This window comes from Excalfactoria chinensis, chromosome 15 (genome assembly GCF_039878825.1).
Source record: "Excalfactoria chinensis isolate bCotChi1 chromosome 15, bCotChi1.hap2, whole genome shotgun sequence".
Taxonomy (NCBI): domain Eukaryota; kingdom Metazoa; phylum Chordata; class Aves; order Galliformes; family Phasianidae; genus Excalfactoria; species Excalfactoria chinensis.
The window spans coordinates 9,875,679-9,896,171 of NC_092839.1; the positions used below are offsets into that span (position 1 = coordinate 9,875,679).

General features: G+C 52.7%; 1 protein-coding gene across 5 annotated transcripts in view; it reads right to left on the reverse strand.

Annotated features, from left to right (window-relative positions):
• The window catches only part of ZBTB46 (zinc finger and BTB domain containing 46), a 34,650-nt gene extending 24,294 nt beyond the window's left edge, over window positions 1–10,356 (reverse strand). For 4 of the 5 annotated variants that reach the window (XM_072350126.1, XM_072350123.1, XM_072350125.1 and 1 more), the window contains exons 1-4: window positions 10,213–10,356; window positions 9,664–9,845; window positions 4,460–4,578; window positions 3,644–3,778 (exon numbers count right to left, since the gene is read on the reverse strand). In XM_072350126.1, coding sequence (XP_072206227.1) covers window positions 3,644–3,697 — 54 coding nt within the window. In that variant the 5' untranslated portion in view covers window positions 3,698–3,778; window positions 4,460–4,578; window positions 9,664–9,845; window positions 10,213–10,356. The remainder of the gene's footprint in view (window positions 1–3,643; window positions 3,779–4,459; window positions 4,579–9,663; window positions 9,846–10,212) is intronic. The other variant, XM_072350122.1, reaches the window with a different exon arrangement.
• Between the last annotated feature and the right edge of the window lie 10,137 nt (window positions 10,357–20,493).

Here is a 20,493-nt window from a genome sequence, read left to right on the forward strand (position 1 = left end):
TTACATCTTAAGTATAAAGAGAGACAGAGAAGACACCCATCACAAAGAGCAGCAACCACCCACCAGGAGGAGGTCTTGTGACAGCAATTCCAAGTGTGCAAGCAAAGATGTTGAGTTTTATTGATTAGGCTGAGGACAAGAGTACCTACATCTACCACGGCAGCAATTGTTACTGGGGATTGTCTTGGTCCTTCCCTGGCTAAAGGTCTGCCCCCTGCACACATCATCCCCCACCCAACATTTGTCACAGCCTTGTACCTTTTAAATGAGAGGTCTTCGGGGGAGAAAATTAAATATGCCTCAAATTCAGAGGAATTAATTAGTTTTCTGTCTACCCATGTCAAACGAGAACATCCGTTTAATGTCAAGGAGCACCAGGGAATTAATCCAAGTTAAATTTAAGGCAATTTGCTAGTAGTTAAAAATTCAGGAAGCTTCAAAACCCTGCGCTCTTCTGTTCCAATTTCACACGCTGTTTTGTGGCCTCTTGGCTGGTGTCGGGCTTTTTTTCCCCTCCTTTTCTTGGTAAAAATGTTTATCTCCACTTACAAGATCCAGTGGAAGGATTTCTTCAGCAAGGCAGTGCCCCTCCACGTCCTGGTGGGAGTGCAGCATAGACACCACTGAGATTGCTAGGGACGGACCCCAAAGATCAACGCTGGGTTTTTTACTTCATCTCGGGTCTTTTTAATGCACTGAAGGATCTCAAAGCTGAACATGTACTGAAATTCTTTTGGCTTGGGCCTCTGGTGACAGCACACGGCCCAACACCGCTTTCCAAGAAGCCAATGAACCGTAAGAGCTCATCTGTAGATTTGCCACTAAATAAATGGTTTGAGAGCAGGCTTTCTCCATAAGTCAGTTTACAGATAGTATCATAATTCCATTGCTTGCCTAGAAATAACTAGAAAAATCATCCCTAAACAAACAGCGCTCGCATGTAAGAGCAAAAAGAACCAGCAAGATTTAATCATCACCTTCCTGCCAACTTCTGCCAAGATACAGGGCAGCTTTTTGTTCCTCGTGTTGTCAAAGCTCTGGTCTTAAAGCAAGCATTAAGAATTTATACACATTTTAACCCCAACTAGAACGAACCTAGCTGTACAAATGCACCGTTTATGGAAAGTGTTTATTTTGCATTAGCAGTACAGTTGTTTGTACACGAAAATATCACTTGATGGCATAATAACAGCCTGAGTAAACAGAATAGTCACTTAAAGTGAATTTCACCTCCGGCAAAAAGAGGAGCCAGTAATGCTTACACAGCCAACCTCTCCGCATACATACCTGGAATAAATCCCCCGACCAAAATCTCTCAATTAAGGGGTTCAAATGAGTAGTGCCTTAAACTCAGCTAATTATTTCAATTTTGACCAAGAGCCACAGAGAAGAAACGCAGCACACAGATGAAAGCCTCCACCATCCCATCCCTTGGGAAACGGTGGGGACAAAAATAAACTCCAAAGCGCTTCATTGCCTTCACTCCGACAGAAAACAGCAGCAGAAACGGCCTACAGTTCTTCCTCATCTGCTGACAGCCCTGTACAAGAGGAAAGGACTTCTTGCTGCCTCTCAAAACTTAAAACTTGAACCCTGTGGCATTTAGCCTGGTGCCATTTTCTTAATGTAAGCTTCCACCCTTAGCACAGAAGGCTCTGGTTAGGGAGCACCAAGCAGCACACACCTCCACCGGGCAATCCGTGCTCCCTGGGGAAAACAGGCCAGCTGGAACATCACCAAAAATGTGCTGTTTCCTCCCCCATTTGTCTCCAGACAAAAGGAAAAACAGATTAAGGAGGAACTGAAATTCACTCGGATGGTTTACGATACAAAAGAAAGCCCACCACCAAGAAAACAAAAACAAACGCACCCCATGGCTGCTTCCCCACCCCATGGCTGCTTCCCCATGTCCTCTCCGTATCTCCACTCCCAAGACATTCCAACATTGTTTGAATTCCTCTCCAGAAGAGCTCTGCAAGGTGAGATTGGACTGACTCCCCCTCACACAAGGTTCTCTGTGTGCACGAGTTTCACTTTTACCCATTTAAAGACAACAGAAATACAGGGGATTCCTCCTACCCACACACCCTGTGCTGAAGGGAAAAAAGAACAAAATCACAATGTAGCTTTGACAACTGAAAAGGACAGTGCCTGTACTTGGAATATCCTTCCAAATGAGAGAGAGAATGGAAGAATTGGGACATCAACGGGTGGTGACTCCCTGCAAAGACACCACTTGAGCTTTTTGAACGCGCAGCTCCCAGCTGAAGGGCTGCCTCACAAGGGCCTTTGAAGAAGAGCACACAGCTACTAGGAGAGCTTTCATTTCCTTATACTGCTTTCTCCAAAACTGTATTTGTGTTTTGGTTTTATTCAAAGTAGGTGGAAATCACAGCTTATGAAAGTGAACAGCTGCCACAAGAGAAATTCTTCTACTCTGAATCAAGAAACCAGCACGTTGTTAAGCTGGTCACAGGTTTTTCAGTGAACTTAACCAAAACAAAGCAAAAAGCAAGCACAGGACACCTCACTGCCACCACCAACCCCACAGCTGCATTGCCTTGGTGCTTTTTTATCAGGAGATTTGAGCCCCATCAATTCTCATTGACTGTTGCTCCATCTGCCTGATGGGAGATTCACTAAAACATCCATATTCTAGGGATGGGACTTTGAGCAACTTGGCCTACATGGAGGTGTCCCTGACTATTGCAAGGGGTTGAAACTGGATTGTCTTAAAGGTCCCTCCCAACCTAAACTGTTTATGATTGAAGCCAGTGCCACTCATATCAGCAGTTCCACTTGGCATCTCTACAGCAGGTAATGCCCAGGAGCCCACGAGCAGAGCTCCAACACTACACTCCAGCAGCTGCAGCACACAGCCAAGAGCTCACTCCTTGCTAAGTGTCGATGCAGGTAAAGGGATTTCACTCCACCTGTCTGGATATAGAGCTTGCAAGGACATACAATACGTTTAAGACCACGCCATCAGGCTACAATTGCTTTTGCTGTGAAAATACACAGATCAAAATGCAATTAGGAACTAGAGGAAGGCCAGTTTCAGCAAGAGGAATAAGGATGTTCAGAAAGCTGTGTGCTCCCAGCTCTTCGTTCAGCTGTTACAGCTTGGCTTCTGCAACCTGAACAAGAACCAGAAGCAAAACCTAACCCTAACCCTGGTAAGCAGAACACAAAAACAACAGAGCTATCATTAAACATTTCACATCCCACCCCACAGCTCTCAGACAGTGGTGTGGCTGTGAACTGTCAGACCACTGACCTGAGGCTGCTGGGCCAGCTCCAGCCTGCAGAACCTGCGGGTACAGAAACACAGCGGGACGATGGGACTTCCAAGGGTAGCTTAGAGAAATTCATGTATTAACCTTCATCAACTCCGACAGTGCATGAAGAACTTCACAGGAAAATGAAAGCTGGGGAAAAACTGTCAGCCTCCTCAGTTTGGAAGGAGAGCAATTAGAAAGCAGAACTCGGGGAAAAAAAAACCCACCAGAGATGTTGGTTTCTCTGCAGTGTTCTTAAATTAACAGTCAGCGAAAACAGTTTTAGTGGCCTTCTAAGAGAAACTTCAATTTAAAAGAAAATAAGAAGCAAAAACAAACAGAAAAAAACCCCAATTACTGCTTACCAGTAACAAACTGGGTTCCAGCTCTGGTGCTTCTCCTGCAGCAGCTGAGGACATCAACAGTCCGAGGGCAGCACAGCAGTGCCCTGCTCTTGGCCTTCCAACAGCACTGGGATGAACTCTTGTAGAACGACAGAGCTATAATAAAAGACCAAACCAGATGTTCTTAGCATTGAACAACAAGATCACTGAACAGTAGCAGTACAGGCTGAAGTCCATCCCCTCCAAACTCATACGTAAAAGATCTACATATGATCTAATGAACAGAAAGATGATGACTCAAAGCATATCTACACAAGAAAGGTAATTAAAGCCAGGTTACCTTCTTGCAATAGTGTCAGCAAGTTACTTCTTATAAGTATGGGAAAAAATAATCTAACTTTGGATACTAAAACTTCAAACAGACCCACGAAACAACAGTATTTCCTGTTTGGTAGCTTTTGAAAACATTCTCACTTTAATGACTTTTCAAAGAGATATCTGTGGCCCAAAGGGCCCAGATCACCTTATCTGACCTGTAAAATACTGGGGCTAAAAGTTGCCAGTAGAGCTCCTGACAAAGCCTGTGTTTGCAAAGGAATGCTCAGGATATTCCTCTTGGAACACAGGAGGCACAGTTCCTATGGCTGATGCCATTCCAGGTTATGAGACAAAACAAACCCAAGATTTGGACAAATCATCACAAAGAAAACATCAGAAAACAGAAACAAAGGAAGCTTTTCCACTAAATCTTATTGAACACCCTTTACTAACAAGGCACCCTCTGGATACTCTCCTTCCATCACCACATGACAATATCTTTGGATGCTCTGAACTTACCAGTATTTGAATGCTTTCTGTTAGTGAAGCAAAGCGCCGCGATGTTTCACAGCTGCATCGTGCATGGTTTGGTGAGGGAAGGAAGGTGGGAAGGAGCTCCACGAGGTTCTTCAGATGTCCTGAGTTTGGGAATGGAAAGAACAGGAAGGAAAGGTGAAAATCTACACAGAGTTGAAGCAAAAAAGATAACTGTCACTTAATCACAAGCAACAGGTGAAACAACTCAATGCTTACAAGATTGTTTCCCAGCTCAGATGTGGAATATTCTGAAATATTGCTATGACTATGTGCATAGAAAGTGAGTTAACCCTTCCCGTGCATCAAGTCAGAGTTTAACACCAGATTTTAAACTGAAGCCGAAGCGCTCTGAGGAACACTCAATAGAAAACTACACTTGCTGAAGCTGCTTGAAGATCTCCTATCAGTGTTGCATGTTCTAATTAGCATCATAAAGATATAATTAGCGCTGATACAACTCCTGCAACACACACCCTTCACAAGGGGTTAATATTAACCCAACTCCACCGTTACAGTCATTCTCAACGCCACCCCAAAACCAAACTATTTGCCTGAGGTTACAGGGAAACCCTGCCTGCATTGTACAGAATGGAGACATCCGAATTCTATTCCTGCTCATCTCTGCTGAATCACAGCCTCCAAAAGGCAATGTCATGCCTGAGCCACAGGGCAGCACACAGCTGCCTGTTCCTCTTTACAGACAGTCAAACGTTCTGAAGAAAACCCACAAAGCCGTCGAAAAAGATGCAAGTGCCCACCAGAAAAGCAATGCAGCCAGAAGGAACGCGTCCCAACTGTCAGCTAATGCAACAGGATGCACCTTGCTGAAAGGGCGCTGTACGCACACCTCTCTGCACAGCAATGAGGCACAGAGGAAATGCAGGGTGGAAATATCCACGTGCTTCCCTCATCCATCTCCCCACAGCTTCCAGCTCTGTCCCTCCATCCCCATCCACGTAGGGCACAGCACAGAACAGCCAATGGCAAAGCAAGCATTGAGAAGGTACAAGAGGTCCCATGACACCAGAGAGATGAGAATTCAGCTGTCTATCTGCTCCTCTGTCAGTATTAAACAGAGCCCAACAGCTGGACCAACTGAGCTTACCTGCCCCAGTGCCACTGACTCCTGCAAGAGCTGAGCTCCTGCTCACAACGCAGCCACAAAAATAACCGAAGCAAAAGACTTCGCATCTGTGCCTGTGTTACCCAAAACCCAACATAAAAAGCACCGGTGAGAAACAGGGTTAAGGCACGTCATGTTGGGAATTACCCTGCTGGGAGCTTCCCCCAAAACGCTTTCGTTGGGTTTTTGGCTTTTTCACATGGGGATCTCTGCTAAAACTCCCAAACCCAAAACGTACCAAGGGTGGAGGGAAAGGAGGAAAAATCGTGGGGTGATTTTAAAAGGGAAGTATTAGGGGGGCTGAAGGAAAGAGCACCTAAAGGAGAGAACAGAAACACAGGATTTGGAACCACGATAGCAGATAACAGACAACACATGCGGTGCTCTGCGGCTTTCATGTCTATAGTTCCTGGTTCAGCACTCAGTGCTTTGGACAGGCGGCCCTTCGAACTTCTTAGTGCCAATCTGATCTTTTTTTCCCCCGTCCCATAACAACTGATTGAACCCAAAAGAGGAACAAAGGCAGGAGAGACACACGGCAGTCAGAAGGAAGCCTGTAAGCTGCTCTTGTGCTTTGCCAGCACCTCATCCTCCTGCACTGTGGAGCAGGACTTTAGGAGCACTGTATCCTGATTACCTCTTTTATCAGCGTTTAATTAGTTGGTGTCAGGTTTGAGTATTTTAAGCACTAATGGCCAACACAGACTATTGATTCTTGTGTTTCAGAGCACTGGTGAGAAAGGCATTTCCTCCAGTGGTATATTAGTATAAAAGTTGTCAGCTTTGTTAACATCCTCATCCTGAAATATTAACCACAGGTTGAGAAACACAAGAGGGAGAAGCAGCTCGTGTGGAACAGGGATTTTGGATACAAGAAGGAAACCAAACTGATGGAAGGTAGCTGGGATTTAAGCGGACACAGGTATAAACATATTCCTTAATATGTAAAACCCCGCTCACTTTTCTAAGTAGGGTTCTTAAGCAGCTAAGTTCTTGGCACGCGCTCCGACATTCTTGTTACTAAGTTTATTTTAATCCACACATAAGCCAATGGCTGTGTTTGTAGAATATTTCTTGAGGCTTCGTGTCCTCCCTGCTTTACAGAAGACCCCACCTCAGCTTTGCCATAAACAAACATCAGGCAACCTCCAATGTGTGCAGGATGATTCTCTTGCAGTCAGGCCGCAGAGCAGGGCAGCAGTGGGGTTGGCTCTCACCTGCCAGCTACCTGCAAAGCTACACAGCTCCAATAATGCCTGCGTGTGTCCTCACCTCTCTGCAACCCAACACCTCCAAGTGGAACACCTTTCCATCTCATTAGAATTGCTGTCCAGGACCATGACCTGCCTGCGCAGTGCAAGGGAGGCGCTCAGCACCAACCATGAGCAGCCAAAACACAACCTGATGTTTCTTGAATATATGGGAAGGAAAGAAAGCTTAAAGAGCTGCTCATTTGTAAGGAGGTGCAGTGAGGACCTCAGGCTGCACTGCGTTTACAAAGAGCATCTTTAGCATATCTGTGATTTGTCATCAGTACACTACATAGTTCCAGGAGAGGGGAGCGAAGAAGGCATCCCTGCTCCTCAGAAGCAGCTGATGGAGCCCAGCACTCCACAAGCAGCCATGGGATGGGATGGGTCCCAAGAGGAAAACAGCTCTGGGGGGATAAAAAGGAGGAAAATCCGACAGCAGTTCAGGGAAAGGGGCTGCAATGCAAAGGTGCCACCTGGAGAAAACAAGAGGGAGGAATAAAGGGATGTTCTGATGGAATAAAGTGGAATTCTAACCCCCGGGATTCTCACAGTGCCATTGTCCTCCCTCCAGCTCCATCTCCCAGCACCCCTCACATTCTGGACAATGGAAGTCCCAAATATCTCATGCAAACAATACAGGTGAGCCGTGTGCTGACTCAGGCAGGAGTAAACCAAGTGCAACACACAGCAAACACAGTATTAACCCCCTCATGCAAAGCATCCACAGCTCTGCACAATGGACACAACCTGCTGGCTGCTGGGAATCACAGTGTGTGCACAGGATGAGCACAACAGCTGCAGGTCGCTCTGCAGAGACAAACCGAGCCCTCTCTTCACCCCTTTGTTTGGCATTAAGTTAGAAAAACACCCTGTGAACAGGAGCAAAAAAAATAACTAAGCTTCCAACAACCATGAACGCTTTGAATCAACTTAAGGGGAGTCCACAGAGCGTTACGGAGCGCTCCGGCAGGCAGAGAGCAGCACAGAAAGGGAAAGAGTGCAGGGAAAGGCTGGGGTGATGTGCTGCGGACCCGCTGGGTGGGTGTCAGCCTGCAGCCGTGCTGCAGGACAGGAAACTTCACTCAGGAACTGCAGAAACAGATCTGCAAAGAAACGATCAGAGCCAGAGGAGAGCGCAGGCAGAAAGGTTTGGTTGAGGAGCAAAGGGAGCGAAGCAGCCGGACTGACAGCAGGTAACGGAGCTTTCAGTTCTCTGCAGAGCTGGGGGTGCTAAAGTGGAAGCGCTCAGAGGAAAACCAGATAGAAAAAAAAGAGAAAGCAACATTGAAGAGGAAAAAAAAAACCCCAACCCCTCTCACAAAGAACATCTCCTCTGCCGTAAGGCTGTCCCAGAAAACAAAGACCACGGGGAAAAAGTGGCCCATTTTCTCCTCCAAGAGCCCCGCGTACAGGTCATGTTTTCAAAGCCTGAGTCCTTTAGAATGCAGCAGCATTTAACATGAATAAATAACCGCTCAGCATCAGAAGGATCCCAACATCCTCACAGGGTTTTTTTATTCCAGTGCTGTGCTACGACCAACTCAATTCCATGATAGTGATGCTGTGAGCTCTGCCAGCCCCCAAAACAGCAGCAGAAAGTGACAATCCAAACCCAACAAACTGAAATCGCCGTGACTAACAATCCACCCCACCCTCGGTCAGGTTTTGTTTCTTTCCCCCACCCCAGCATTAAGGATTTCCCAACACACAACTTGACAAACAGCGAGGGATTGGGATTGGGAGGGATTGCCACGGGAAAGTCGATATTTGTTTGCAATTCAAAGCTGCTGTAAGAGACACAGCAAGCCAGGTGTGGGTACAAGTAGAGAGCTGTGTGAGTTCATCCATTGCTCCTCCTGGGCAACACCAACTCTTCGTGGGGAAATAGAAGCACTCCCTCACCTCGCCCCCCCCCCCTTCACCTTTACGGGAGATGCACGCAAAGCACGAACAGCGGAGCAGCTCGGAGCGCAGCACCGCACTCATAATGAATACTTTATGGAGTTCAGAGCCGGGACCCGGACCCGGATCGGATCAAACCTGACACCGAAACGCACACGCACCAACTCGAGCGCAGGTGCTGCCTGCAAAGCACGCACCTCCCAGCCGGCACCGCCGCAAACAATGCCGCCCGGCGCCCGGCGTGCCAAGTGCATCGCAGCCACCGCACGAGCAAACAGCGTCGGGAATCCATCCCGAACTGTTCAAGTGCCCCTTTGTTCGTCCTCCCGCGGTCAGGTGAGACCCCAAAGATACAGCGTTGAGGCAGAGGGTTCCTCCCGGCCCTACAGCTGTCAGTGGGGCATTGACACAAAGGGGCCATAGCGCCCGAGGGGCACTTTGTGCGGCGTTGGGGGCAAAGCAGAGGGCACCGCACTTGTTACAGCCCCACGGGGGCACCCAGAGCCCTCACGGCAGCGGGGATCGGCTTTGGGGCTTGGTTGTTTTTTTTCCTCCCTTAAGGGTGTTGTTATTATTGCGTGCTGTCATTAGCTCTAAAAGAGGGTCACTTCCCCCATGTCAGCCCGCAATTAAAATGGAGGCGCTGCGAGCCGGGCTTTAGGGGGAGACAATAACCCAAAACGGGGCTGGATGGAGGCAAAACAATAATAAATAAAACAAAAATAAGGGGGGAAAAGGGGAGAAACGTGAAAAAAAAGGGGGGGAAGGGAAAAAAAAAACGGGGGGAAAAGGGGAAAAAAAAGGGGGGGGGGGGAAGAGGAGGGGGAAAAAAAGATAGGGGGAAAAAGGGGGGGGAAAAGGGGGAAAGGAGAGGCGGAGGGACGCAGGGAGCCCCGCAGCACCGTTACCTCATCCCTGCGAGCAGCACTCGGGGGCTCCCGGCAAACTCTCGCTCCAACTTGTACGGCTCCGGGGGCGGCGGGGCCCCGCGCGGGACTCCGGGGCGGCCGTGCGAGTGCCGAGTGCCCCCCCCCGCACCGCGCCGCGCTGCCTCGAGCCGGGCGGGTGTTGACGCAGCAGAAATTACCAGCTGGAAAATTCCCCTTTTGGAGGTTACGGGGAGGGGGGGGGGGGGTTGTGGGAGGGGGGGGCGGGAGGAGGAGGGTGGGAGGAGGGAGAGGGGGAGGGCCGGGGGGTTAAACCCTGCCCCCCCACCCCCCACCCCATACACACGCTGTGCGCGTGGACCCCCCCCCCCTTTCCCCGCAGTCACCCCCTGAGGTGAACCTCCTCGCCACCCCCCCACCCCTCCCCGCGGGGATCGATCGCGATGGAGCGCTGCGAAGGGGGATAACGGCGGTAATAGGGAGGAAGGGGGGGGGGGGGAAAGCGGGTCGCCCGCTGAGGGGGGGCGGCCATGACGGCCCCCATCGCCTCAGGGCGGGGCGCGCGCTTACCTGGGCCCCATGGAGAAGAGAAGGAGGAGGAGGAGGAGGAAGGAGCGGCCGCGCTCCCTCGGTCACTCCGCGCCTCAGCCTCCCCCCGGCGGGAGGGAAGGGGAAGGGGGAGGGGGGGTGAGGGGGGTGAAGTCGGATGAGGGAGTGAGGGAAAAGGGGGGGGGGGGGGAAGGAGGAGGGGGGGGGGGCAGCCGGGCGCGCTCCCGCCGCTCCCTCGGGCGCGCGGAGGGTGGGGGGGGTGGTGCCGCGCGGCGCGTGCCGGCCGCTATCCCCGCCCCTTTTCGCCTCTAGGAGAGCTCCGATTGGCTGACGCCCCGCGCGGGCCTCCCGAAGCTCCGCCCATCTCCCCTCCCACCGCCACCCTTGCGCCGGGGGAGCGGGGCGCCGCCGCCGGCTTTGCCACTGCCGGACACCGGAAGTGAGGGAGGGAAGGGAGGGGGCGCTCTGCCCGGCTGCGGCGGCGCGGGGCACGACGGGACGGCTCTGAGGGCTGCGCCGGGGTTCGGTCCTCCAGCGTGCAGGAGGACACCGAGACGTGCCCGTGGCCTGCGGGCATCAGCCCCGTACCGGCAGCAGCTCCATGTGTCACGGCCTGCACGGCCGCCTTGGAGCCGTCGGGGTGGTGCCGAGCTTGCAGGCTGCTTATCAGCGCTCACATACCGCGATTGCGGCCCGGCCTGGGGAAGCACGCAGGTAACGGAGCAGCCCTGGGTTGTGCTCTCTGCCCTCGGTGTCATCGCCGTGATAACGCCGTGCCAGGGGCTGAAGTGCCGGCTGTGGTTTCCTCCCCTCATCCGACACACTCGGCTGTGCTGGCTGCTCCTTGAGCTGTCATTTAGACGAGCAGATGTCCCTGCACGTGTTTGCCGCTCCCTGTTTCATCCCCCATTACCCTCAATAATACCTCGAATTCAGAAAAGCGCGCGAATGAACCCAATTAATTGAGAGCGAAAACGTCTTTCAACTCCGTTGTGTTTCTTAATTACCTCTTGATTTCATATTGCGACAGAGTCCAAACAGCACCTTCCTCGAAAGAGCTCCATTAAAATGCAAATGAACAGTTTGCAGAACTTGGCTGTTCCTGCCACGCGGGGCAGTTTTTAGCCTTACGAAACACTGAATGCAACGCAGCATCCCGCTGCCACCTGCCCTGCCTGCGTACTTCCACGTCACAGCATCACAGCATCACAGTGTCACAGCATTACAGCATTACAGCATCACAGCATCACAGCATTACAACATTACAGCATCACAGCATCGCAGCATTACAACATCACAGCATCGCAGCATCACGTTTCCCAGCTCTGTCACCAAGGGGTAACACACGTGGTGACGCACTGAACAGGTTGCCCAAGGAGGCTGTGGATGCCCCATCCCTGCAGGCATTCAAGGCCAGGCTGGATGTGGCTCTGGGCAGCCTGGGCTGCTGGTTGGTGACCTGCACACAGCAGGGGGTTGGAGCTGGATGAGCACTGTGGGCCTTTTCAAACCAGGCCGTTCTAGGATTCTATGAGATCCCTTTTCCAGCTCGAGGTCTTTGCTAGCAGCAGGTGCCCACGGAGCCTGGAGCTGCTCAGCACACAGAGCTTCAGTCTCAGGAAGGTTTTGTCCCCTTCTGCTGATCACAAGTAGCTCCCTCCCCCCATTAATTAGAAGCCTGTGTTGTGTTTTAGGTAAATACTGCAATGACTCTGTCCTTAGAAACAATGTGATTTCTTCCCATAAATAAAAAGCTCGTGGAAATAAATGAACAGGAAAAAAAAGGCAAGTTGGAGGGGAAAAAAACAGTGTAGTTCATGGGATTTGGGGTGTGGAAGCCACCATAAACAAGACACAGAAGGGAAAAGCGCAACCATCTGAGGTGTGTTGGGGGGTGCTGACCGTGTGCACGGAACGAGGTTTTGCATTCAATAAGCTGAGGTGATTTCTCGTGCCTTTGTCCTGCGGTTCGTTTGGAGGCGTGCTGAAAAAGTGGCCTCGTTATTCTCTTACTCTTTTTTGTGGGGCTTTTTGTTGTTGTTGTTGTTTCCCGAGTGAAATTTTTAGGGGAAAGGGAGGTGCAAAAGAAAAATCCCGAGAGATCTGTGATGCGAGAGCTTTGCTTGCAAAGTTCCCCTTTTGTTTCCAGCGTGCTCCATCGCCAAAGCCTGTTCTTCTCCAAGCTCTGCAGGAAGGAAGCGATTTTAGGGCTCTTACCCTCAGCCCTGCGCAGCCTGGGACCATCCGCTGAGCTCAGAGCAGCTCAAAGAAGGGTTAAGGACCCACATTCCTGTCCCTATTGCTGCAGACCAAAGGTCAGCGGGTTTCTTACCACGAAGGAAGGGAGGGAGGAGGTGTGCAGCCCTGACCAGGTCATTTTAGGAGTGAACCACATCTGAGCTGCACTAATGAACGTTGTTTGTCTCTCTCTCGCATGCACGTACTCCCGTTTGGAGCTTGGCGAGTTGGAATTCCTGCTCTAGTGGGAGTGAGCGTGTCGATTGTGTTTTTTCCATGATGTGTATTGAGGCATTTGCTCGGCTGTGGGAGTAAACACTTGGGGGAATTCTCCATGAACTAGAGAGGGCAAGTCGCAAGCCTACTAAATATGGTGAAGGGAGACTGCAAAAAAAACCCCACAGAGTAAAACTCCCTCTTCCCACCCAGCTGCCCCTCATCACCCCTGCGTGCTGCTCCTCCTCATCCTGCTGCTGGTCGGATGCTCCTTCCATCCCAGCACACTGCACCTCTTCCCGTTGCAGCTGCTTCATTTGGGTCCCAGGGCTGTCAGTGCATCAGGGGGTGAGCGATGGTGCTCGTGCACAAAGCATTTGGTCAGCTGCATCCCACCAACCTCCGGTGCTGCTCTCGAAGGGGTTGGCCACGTTAGCAAACAGTTTCATCTCCAAAAATATTCCCCCTCTGAGCCCCACTCACTGGCTGTGAGCTCACCCCAGGGCCCTGCTGGTAGCAGCACAGCCCCCAGAGCAGCATTTGGGTTCAGTGGTCACAGTGGGGATCCCTGGGGCTCTTCTGGCTCCCAATCCCCATCCTCTGCATGGGAAGCCTGAGGGCCATTTCAGTTTCCAGTCCCCATTGTTCCCATGGGAATCCCAGAGGCCATTTTGGCTCCCAATCCCCATTTCCTCCATGGGAAGCCCAGGCAGCCTAGTGCCTGCACTTGGATTCTGGCCGCATTCTGCATTCTCCCTGCTTTGTCAGGTGCTGAAGTGGGGCATCTTCCCTTTGCCAAGCAGCACTTTGGGATGGCTTGCAAGCAGCGTGCTCTTGCATTGGAGCTTTTCTTTTGCAACTCTTGGCTCAGCTTCGCCTCTTTGCACGCTGGTGCTTGCAGCATGCTTCTGTCTGATGCCAGCAGCGCCATGCAGGAAGGATGCAGAGAATTTGGATGTCTGCAGCATCTCACACCTCCAGCAGCCCCTTTGGCCATGAGCAAATCCACTCCTGCCAACCCTGGTCCCCTGGTGATGTGCTCGTGTCGGCATCGCTCTGATCACAGCTTGGTTTTCAAGCTAAATCCCTTTTGTTGCAGTATCTCAAACTACTCTGTGCTTAAGAGAGATTCATCTCGAGTATATTCTTCTGCTCGCAAAGATTTTGTTTCCCTTGGAACCCAAACAAATTGCAGGTCTGTCTCTGAGCCCTTTGTTCCATGCAAACGATATAAATAGTGCATGCGATGGAGCTGCGCTTGGAAAGCACAGAGCAACAGTGAACAAATATATATAACTGTGAAGGGTTGGGGAGTGTGGTTTTGGGTTTAGCCCGGCAATTGGTGGCTCGCCTAACAATTTAGGCCACATTTGAGGTTTATCTAGGTTAAATACGGTACGCCACATTTCGCTGCCGTTTGCACAGAGCTCTGGGCACAGCTGGAGAATGTGGGGCAATGAATGAGGAGAAATGGGGCAAAATGTCCAAAAAAAGTGTTTTAAAGCCAATAAGAAGCCTTCCCCCCACACACCTCCACAAGATTTGAACCATTAAATTGCTTGTCAGGAGCTGTGATGTGGCTGCCCATCAAATGGGTACTAACAGAGGCATCTGGGAGGCCGTTGGTGCTGTGTAGCACCCTGCACCTCCAGGCAGTTCTCCCATTGCCATGGGTCCTATGGGACAATGCAGTGTGACTATGTGGGGTCTGACCCAGTTTCAACCATTGGATGTGAAATCTGGTGGGGATGGGATAAAGATGGGGACAGGCGGGGAGACAAGCATTGCTCTGGTGAAGCTGGGATTGTAAGGGCTGAAGGCAATCACAGCAGCAGAGTGGCAGTGCTGGAGACATCCTCATTTTCCTTCCACCTCCAAAAATGCCCACGGCTGCTTTCTGAGCCTAACCTACTTGCTGTCATTGCTGCTCTGAGCACTGCACCAGTGGCTCTCAGCACAAAGCAGCTCCACAAAAGTCCCTCTGGCACCCAACCCTTCCCAGTTCAAGCAGCCTCAGTGCCTCTGCTCTGCGTTTCCACTGCACAGCTGCAACCATGTTTCATCTTTCCTTTCCCTGGTATAGCAGTGCTGGAGCAGAGGAAAAGAGGAACATTTCCATGGGGAAGAAGCAGGGCTGGGCAGTGCGAGTGGTTGCATTAGGGCTGTGAGCCCCCTGTGCTGTCTCACTCTCCAACCCAAGCTGGGGAGCAGCCCCTGCCAAGCTTCCTGGTTGGCTCTCAGAGCCATTCACACCTCCCCTTGCTCTTTCCCAGCCTGGCTGTGTGTCATGTCTGCGGGGGCAGGTGCCCATCTGTCTCCAGTTGCAGTTTTTAAACATTTCCCTCCCCCTCTCTCCCTTCTCTGCCCAGTGCTGCTGACCCCAGTGGGCACCGTGCATCGCTCCATGCAGCACAGGGGAGGATGAAGGCATTCTGCAGTTGGATCAGCTGCAGCAAAGGCAAATGCAATGGGAGTTCATTGCACATCCTTGCACATGTCTGTGTGTGTGCATGCTCAGGGTTGCAGCTGGCCCCAATAAGGGCAGGGGAAAGGCATGCTGCCTGCTCTCTGCTTGGGATTAACGGGGGGTACAGCCTGCATCCGTGCAGATGCGAGTTTGTTTACTCGTACCAGATAGTTTGATGGCTTTATCTGATCACAGGTTTTCCTGAGGAAGGAAGGGTGAGTCTGAGTCACTTGAAAATGGGGGCCCAGCACTGCTGGGTAGGGCTGGTGGGGCTGGGGTTGTGTGTGGGGGGAGATGTGCCCCGTTGCTGTGCCCCCACTGTGCTCACATTGCACGGCCATGGGATGCTGCGGTTCTTCATGGACTCCACAGATGGAAATGCAAAGAGAATCCCTGGGGTGGGGTAGAACCGAGATGGGACGGCTGTGGGATGGATGGACAAATGATATTTCCATGAAATGTCCCCCCATCATTCACACTTTGCATTTGATGGCAACTGAGGGCTTTTGAGCACACTGAGCAGAGCCAGCAATCTGCTGAGCACACAATGCGTGGTCTCTGGGGTCCAGAATTACTGGGACAGAGAAGGGGCTGTTCCCTGCGTGCTTTATTTATGGGAATCAGGGCAATGAAGTTCCCCCAGCACGCAGAATTGGGCCCAGCGCTGCCCAGCACTGTGACCTTGAGAGGTGGTTCTGCGTGGGGCTGGGATGGGGAAGTGCCCCCCTACTGCATCCTCATCCTGTGCCTGGTCGGGGTGCAGCAGCGCTCCAGTGCAAATCCATGGGAAAGAAGCCATGGGAACCCCCCCAAAAAATCCCCAGACTCTGAGCAGATGCTGGGCAGCCCCATCCTGACCACTGTACACACACAGCATGGAGGGGATGTTTCCTTCTTGCACCAAATTGCATCCTCCATGCTTGGGGACCTTTAGCTATTGGAGACCCCGAAACAGGAACCAACAGCAAAGCTTTGCTTTTTGCTTTCTTTCTTTCTTTTTTTTTTTTCCTTTTCTTTTAACCTGCTTTTTTTATTCTTTTAGCCATTTCCTGGAGCAGCTGCCAGGTCACTGCATCCCCCTCCCACAGCCACTGGGGTCATGGAGCCACTGGGAGAACTGGAGAAGGATGCTAGGATCTATTGGAAAGGCATTAAGATTTCATGAAAAGACCTTGGGATCTATTGGAAGGGCATTAGGATTTCATGGAAAAGCACTAAAATGTAATGGAAGGGCATTAGGATTTCATGGAAAAGCACTAAAATGTAACGGAAGGGCATTAGGATTTCATGGGAAAGCACTAAAATGTAATGGAAGGGCATTAGGATTTCATGGAAAAGCACTAAAATGTAATGGAAGGGCATTAGGATTTCATGGAAGGATGGTGGCATCCATTGGAAGGACCCCAGATCTGCAGCCATAGGTGGCACAGGTGCCCTTTGGGGAAGCTCGGGGCAAAGCTGTGGAGCTCAGAGAGAACATTCGCTGTCCCACAGCAATCAGGACAAGGCCCAGCAGGATTCCTCCCCTTGGTGGGAACGGGTGATGGCTGAACTCGGGGAAAGCAGCATCATTTCCTCCCCACCAGAACAGCAGGGAGGGACAAGGCAGCACCGTGCCAGGCGAACTCTGCCTTCCCACGGGCGCAGCAGGAAGGCAGCCCCTTTGGTGCCCTTCTCGCAGCCACTCTTCCCAGTTCCTCTCCCACCTTCTGGTCTCAGCACATCGCCTCTCCCCCAGCTCCCTCCCCAGCTGCTCTCCCATCATCCCACCGCGGTGCTGCTGGGAGGGGGGGGCTGCCCTGATGTGGGAAACAAAGGCGGCAGCCAGGAGGCGTTTCCCGAAAATATGGGGTCGGGAGGGGTCGGGGCCAAGGGGCAGCGTGCCCAGGGCCGGCAGGAAATCCTCCCCACGCATCAGGCAGCGCCGGCACCCAACGCCCGCCCAGTTGGTTTTGGCTCCGGTGCAGTTTGTTACCCGGGGTTGGGATGGGGCTGCACAGCCCATCAAGGACATCCAATGCGGCTGCTGCCAGCAGAGCCAAACAAAAACTCCAACTGCTTCCTGCAGCTCCTGCGTGGGGCAATGGTGGCCAGACCCGCAGCACCACCATTGCCCCGGCCCTGGGGACCTCCAAGGTTCGAGGACCTCTACAACTAGGGGACCTCCATGGCTTGGCGATGGCTTGTGGTCCCCCCATGGCTTGGGGACCTCCATGGCTTCGGTACTTACATGGTTCCCTTGTTACCTAGCAGTTAATGGGGGAAATCGCCTCATTTCCCAGGCTGGGGACCTCCGTGGCCTGGGGATTTCTGTGGCCTGGGGAGCTCCATGGCTTGGAGACCTCCACAACCTGGGGACATCCATGGTTCAGGAACCTCCATGGCTTAGCTACCTCCATGGTCCCATCATTCTCCCACCATGAATTACTTCCCAGTTTGCCATGCTGGGCAGCAGGAGGTTCCATACAGGGTGTGCCATGGTCACAGCATCCCTGGAGGCAGGAGGAAGAGCCAGTTTCCATCTAAAGCCATTGCATTACCACCTGATGACGCCCTGTGTGTGCAGCACAAGGCTGTTTACTCCTTCCTAAAGAAAAGAAGCATCCGAAGTCTTAAGAAAGACCAAGAATAAATTAATTTAATTAATTAAAGGAGCCTCGTTAGAGTACAGCGATTATTTACTGGAAGGGGGGATTTGCCAAGTACAATAAACCTGGAGCAATTTTCTCCCATCTTTGCTCACTGGCGGATGCCATAATGAACCACTCGCTATTTGCAGGGATGACAGCTCTGTTTGTTAGGAGCTGAGCAGGACTCAGATCATTTTCCCCACTCCTTAGTGTGGGGTTTTTTGCCATTAACAGTCCTGTTACCAGCCCTATAATAAGACTGAATGAGCAATGGTGCGGATGCTTAAAGCAGAGGTTGGTGGGTGTGGGTTTCCTGGCAGCATCCAGGAGCCACGTCACCCCATGGGGACTTTTCCTTCCCCACTACCTCCTCTGGGCTCAGAAGGTTTCACACTGGAGATCCATGTTGCAGTGGGATCAATAACAAAGATGAGGCTCAGCTCCTACACAGAGCTTCACATCTTCAGAGCCCTTTACCAGCATAAACTCATTAACAGAGAGGAATCTAATTCTTAGCCACATAGGTCCCTGGGATGCAGATCTTGTGGGCAATGGACCGGAACGTACTGTAATAAGAAATAGCTGCTGCCACTGGGCTAAGGGCTGTCCGTGTGTGTCAGAGTGCAGCAAAGCAGATGGGCAAGGGAGGGCTGATCTGACCCCAGGTCCAGGTGACAGGGGTTAGACTCAGCCCCACAGCTTTGTGCTGGGGCCACCATGGCAGGACGGACTCAGGGCCACCAGCACAGCTCACCCCATTCTTCAGGAAAGGAGAGGCCCAGGGATGGGCTCCAACATGGGTGTCCCTGGGGTGAGAAGCCCTGGCCCCATGCCCACAGCTGGGTGGGGGAGACACAGCTCCTATTTCTGGTGTTCTCCATGGGAGGTGCCCCAGGTCCAGCCCACGAGAGCATTGAACGCCCTGACCTGCTCCCCCACATCCCCAAGGTCCCATCTCCGGGATGTGCCGTGCACACCCATGCCCAGGGGACAGCCGTGCTGGGAACAGGAGGGCAGGGATGTCTCACACCTTTCTCCTTCCCCATCCCTCCTCCTCAAACTCAGTACTGTCCCCATTCTTGTCCCTATCCTTGTTCCCATCCCTGTCTGCATTCCTATCTCCATCCCAATTCTTGTCACTATCCCCATCCCATCCCATCCCCATCCCTATCCTGTCCCCACAAGCCAGCCCTACTTTCAGCCCCACTGCCCTCACTGAGCCCTCGCTGCAGCCAGGCCCCCAGAGGCTCCTCCATCTGCGGGGGCACGCAGGGATGCGGAGGCCGTGCTCATCCGGGGTTACCTTGGAAACAGTGCCTGAGCCACTCGTCCCTGTCACCGCGCAGGGACCTGTGCTGCGGCCATGCGAAGCGCACTGAGCTCGGCACCATGCCCGGGTGGGGACAGCAGAGGTGTCCCCTGTGTGCCAGCACTGCTGTGTTCCGAACTTGGGATGGGGTGAGGCTGCTGGGGATCATGTCCCATGTCCGTATGTCACCACGTCCTCGTGTCCCCACGTCCCCAGTGTTCAATGGCAGCGCCGTGCAGCAGCACTGGGGGCTGTGTCCTCCCTCGGGGACGTCGCTGTGGGGATGCATTCCTGAAGGACACAGGGACACTCACTGCCATAAATCACCACCAGCACCGCCCGGCCCCATGGATGTCCCCGTGCCAGGACCCTTCCTGCATGCAGAGATGCCGGGTGTGAGGCTGTCACTCATGGGATGAGGGTTTGCTGCCAAGTGCTTTGCCTTGGAGAAAGCCAGCAAATATTTCTGGGGGGGGGGGGGGGAAACAGGCAGTGGGGCTGGCAGTAGAGTTCAGGCAGAGGACAGGAGCAGGACGGAGAGCCAAGGAGCTATGAACAGTGGCTACAGGCTTCAATTTAAGGATCGTGCCGTAAATAGAGGCTCCGCAGGCAGACTGGGGCTGGGGGGGGGCACGGGGCTGGGGGGTGCAAGGATGGAGCGGGGCTGGAGAGCAGCTGGGAGGAAGGAAGAAGTGACTAAAATAAGCAGGTGGGTGGGCAGGGAGGAAATCATCACAGGGCCGATAACGCGGGGACTGGGGAAGGGGGAAAGTCTATGACAAAACGTCCCCAGGAAATAAGAACAGCCCCCCTCCACACCAATGGCACAGGGAGGTCACTGAGGGCGGCTGGGGGCAGTGGGGTGTGACACCAAGGGAGGGATGTGGGGAGCTGGGTGTCCCACGGGACCACGCAGGGGGTGGCATGGGGCCATCCACAGGGGTGGGCAGGGGGACAGCAGGGGAGCGCAGTGAGGTTGGGGTCACTGAGGGCATCTCCTGAGCGTGACCTGCAGTGATTTATGGAGCAGCCTGCTGTGATTTACACAGGCGGCGCTCGGCCACTGAGTGGGGGTCGTGGACAAGCCCAAGGAAGTGCCCAGCAGGGAAGACCATGGGCTGAAGGGGGTCTGTGAGCGTCCCCATCTCCTCCCGCATAAAGTGGGGCCAGAGATGCTCATCCCCCTGGGTGAGGAGCGTGTGCTGGGTGGGTGTCCAGGCAGGGGCAGGAAGCGGCTGAGGACTGGACAGCAGGACACGGGGCAGCACGGCTCTGCCCTGGGAGTTTCCATATTAACCACACTCTGTTTGCATCGAAGCATTTTCCCCTCTGCGGGGCCGCTGCAGCCGGGGGGTTATTTCCTGCCCTTTTCACTCTCCCCCCGCTGCCCGCCCCCCACCCAGCCCGTCTGCTTCCTCTCTTACGCCCCGGGGGCTTTCCAT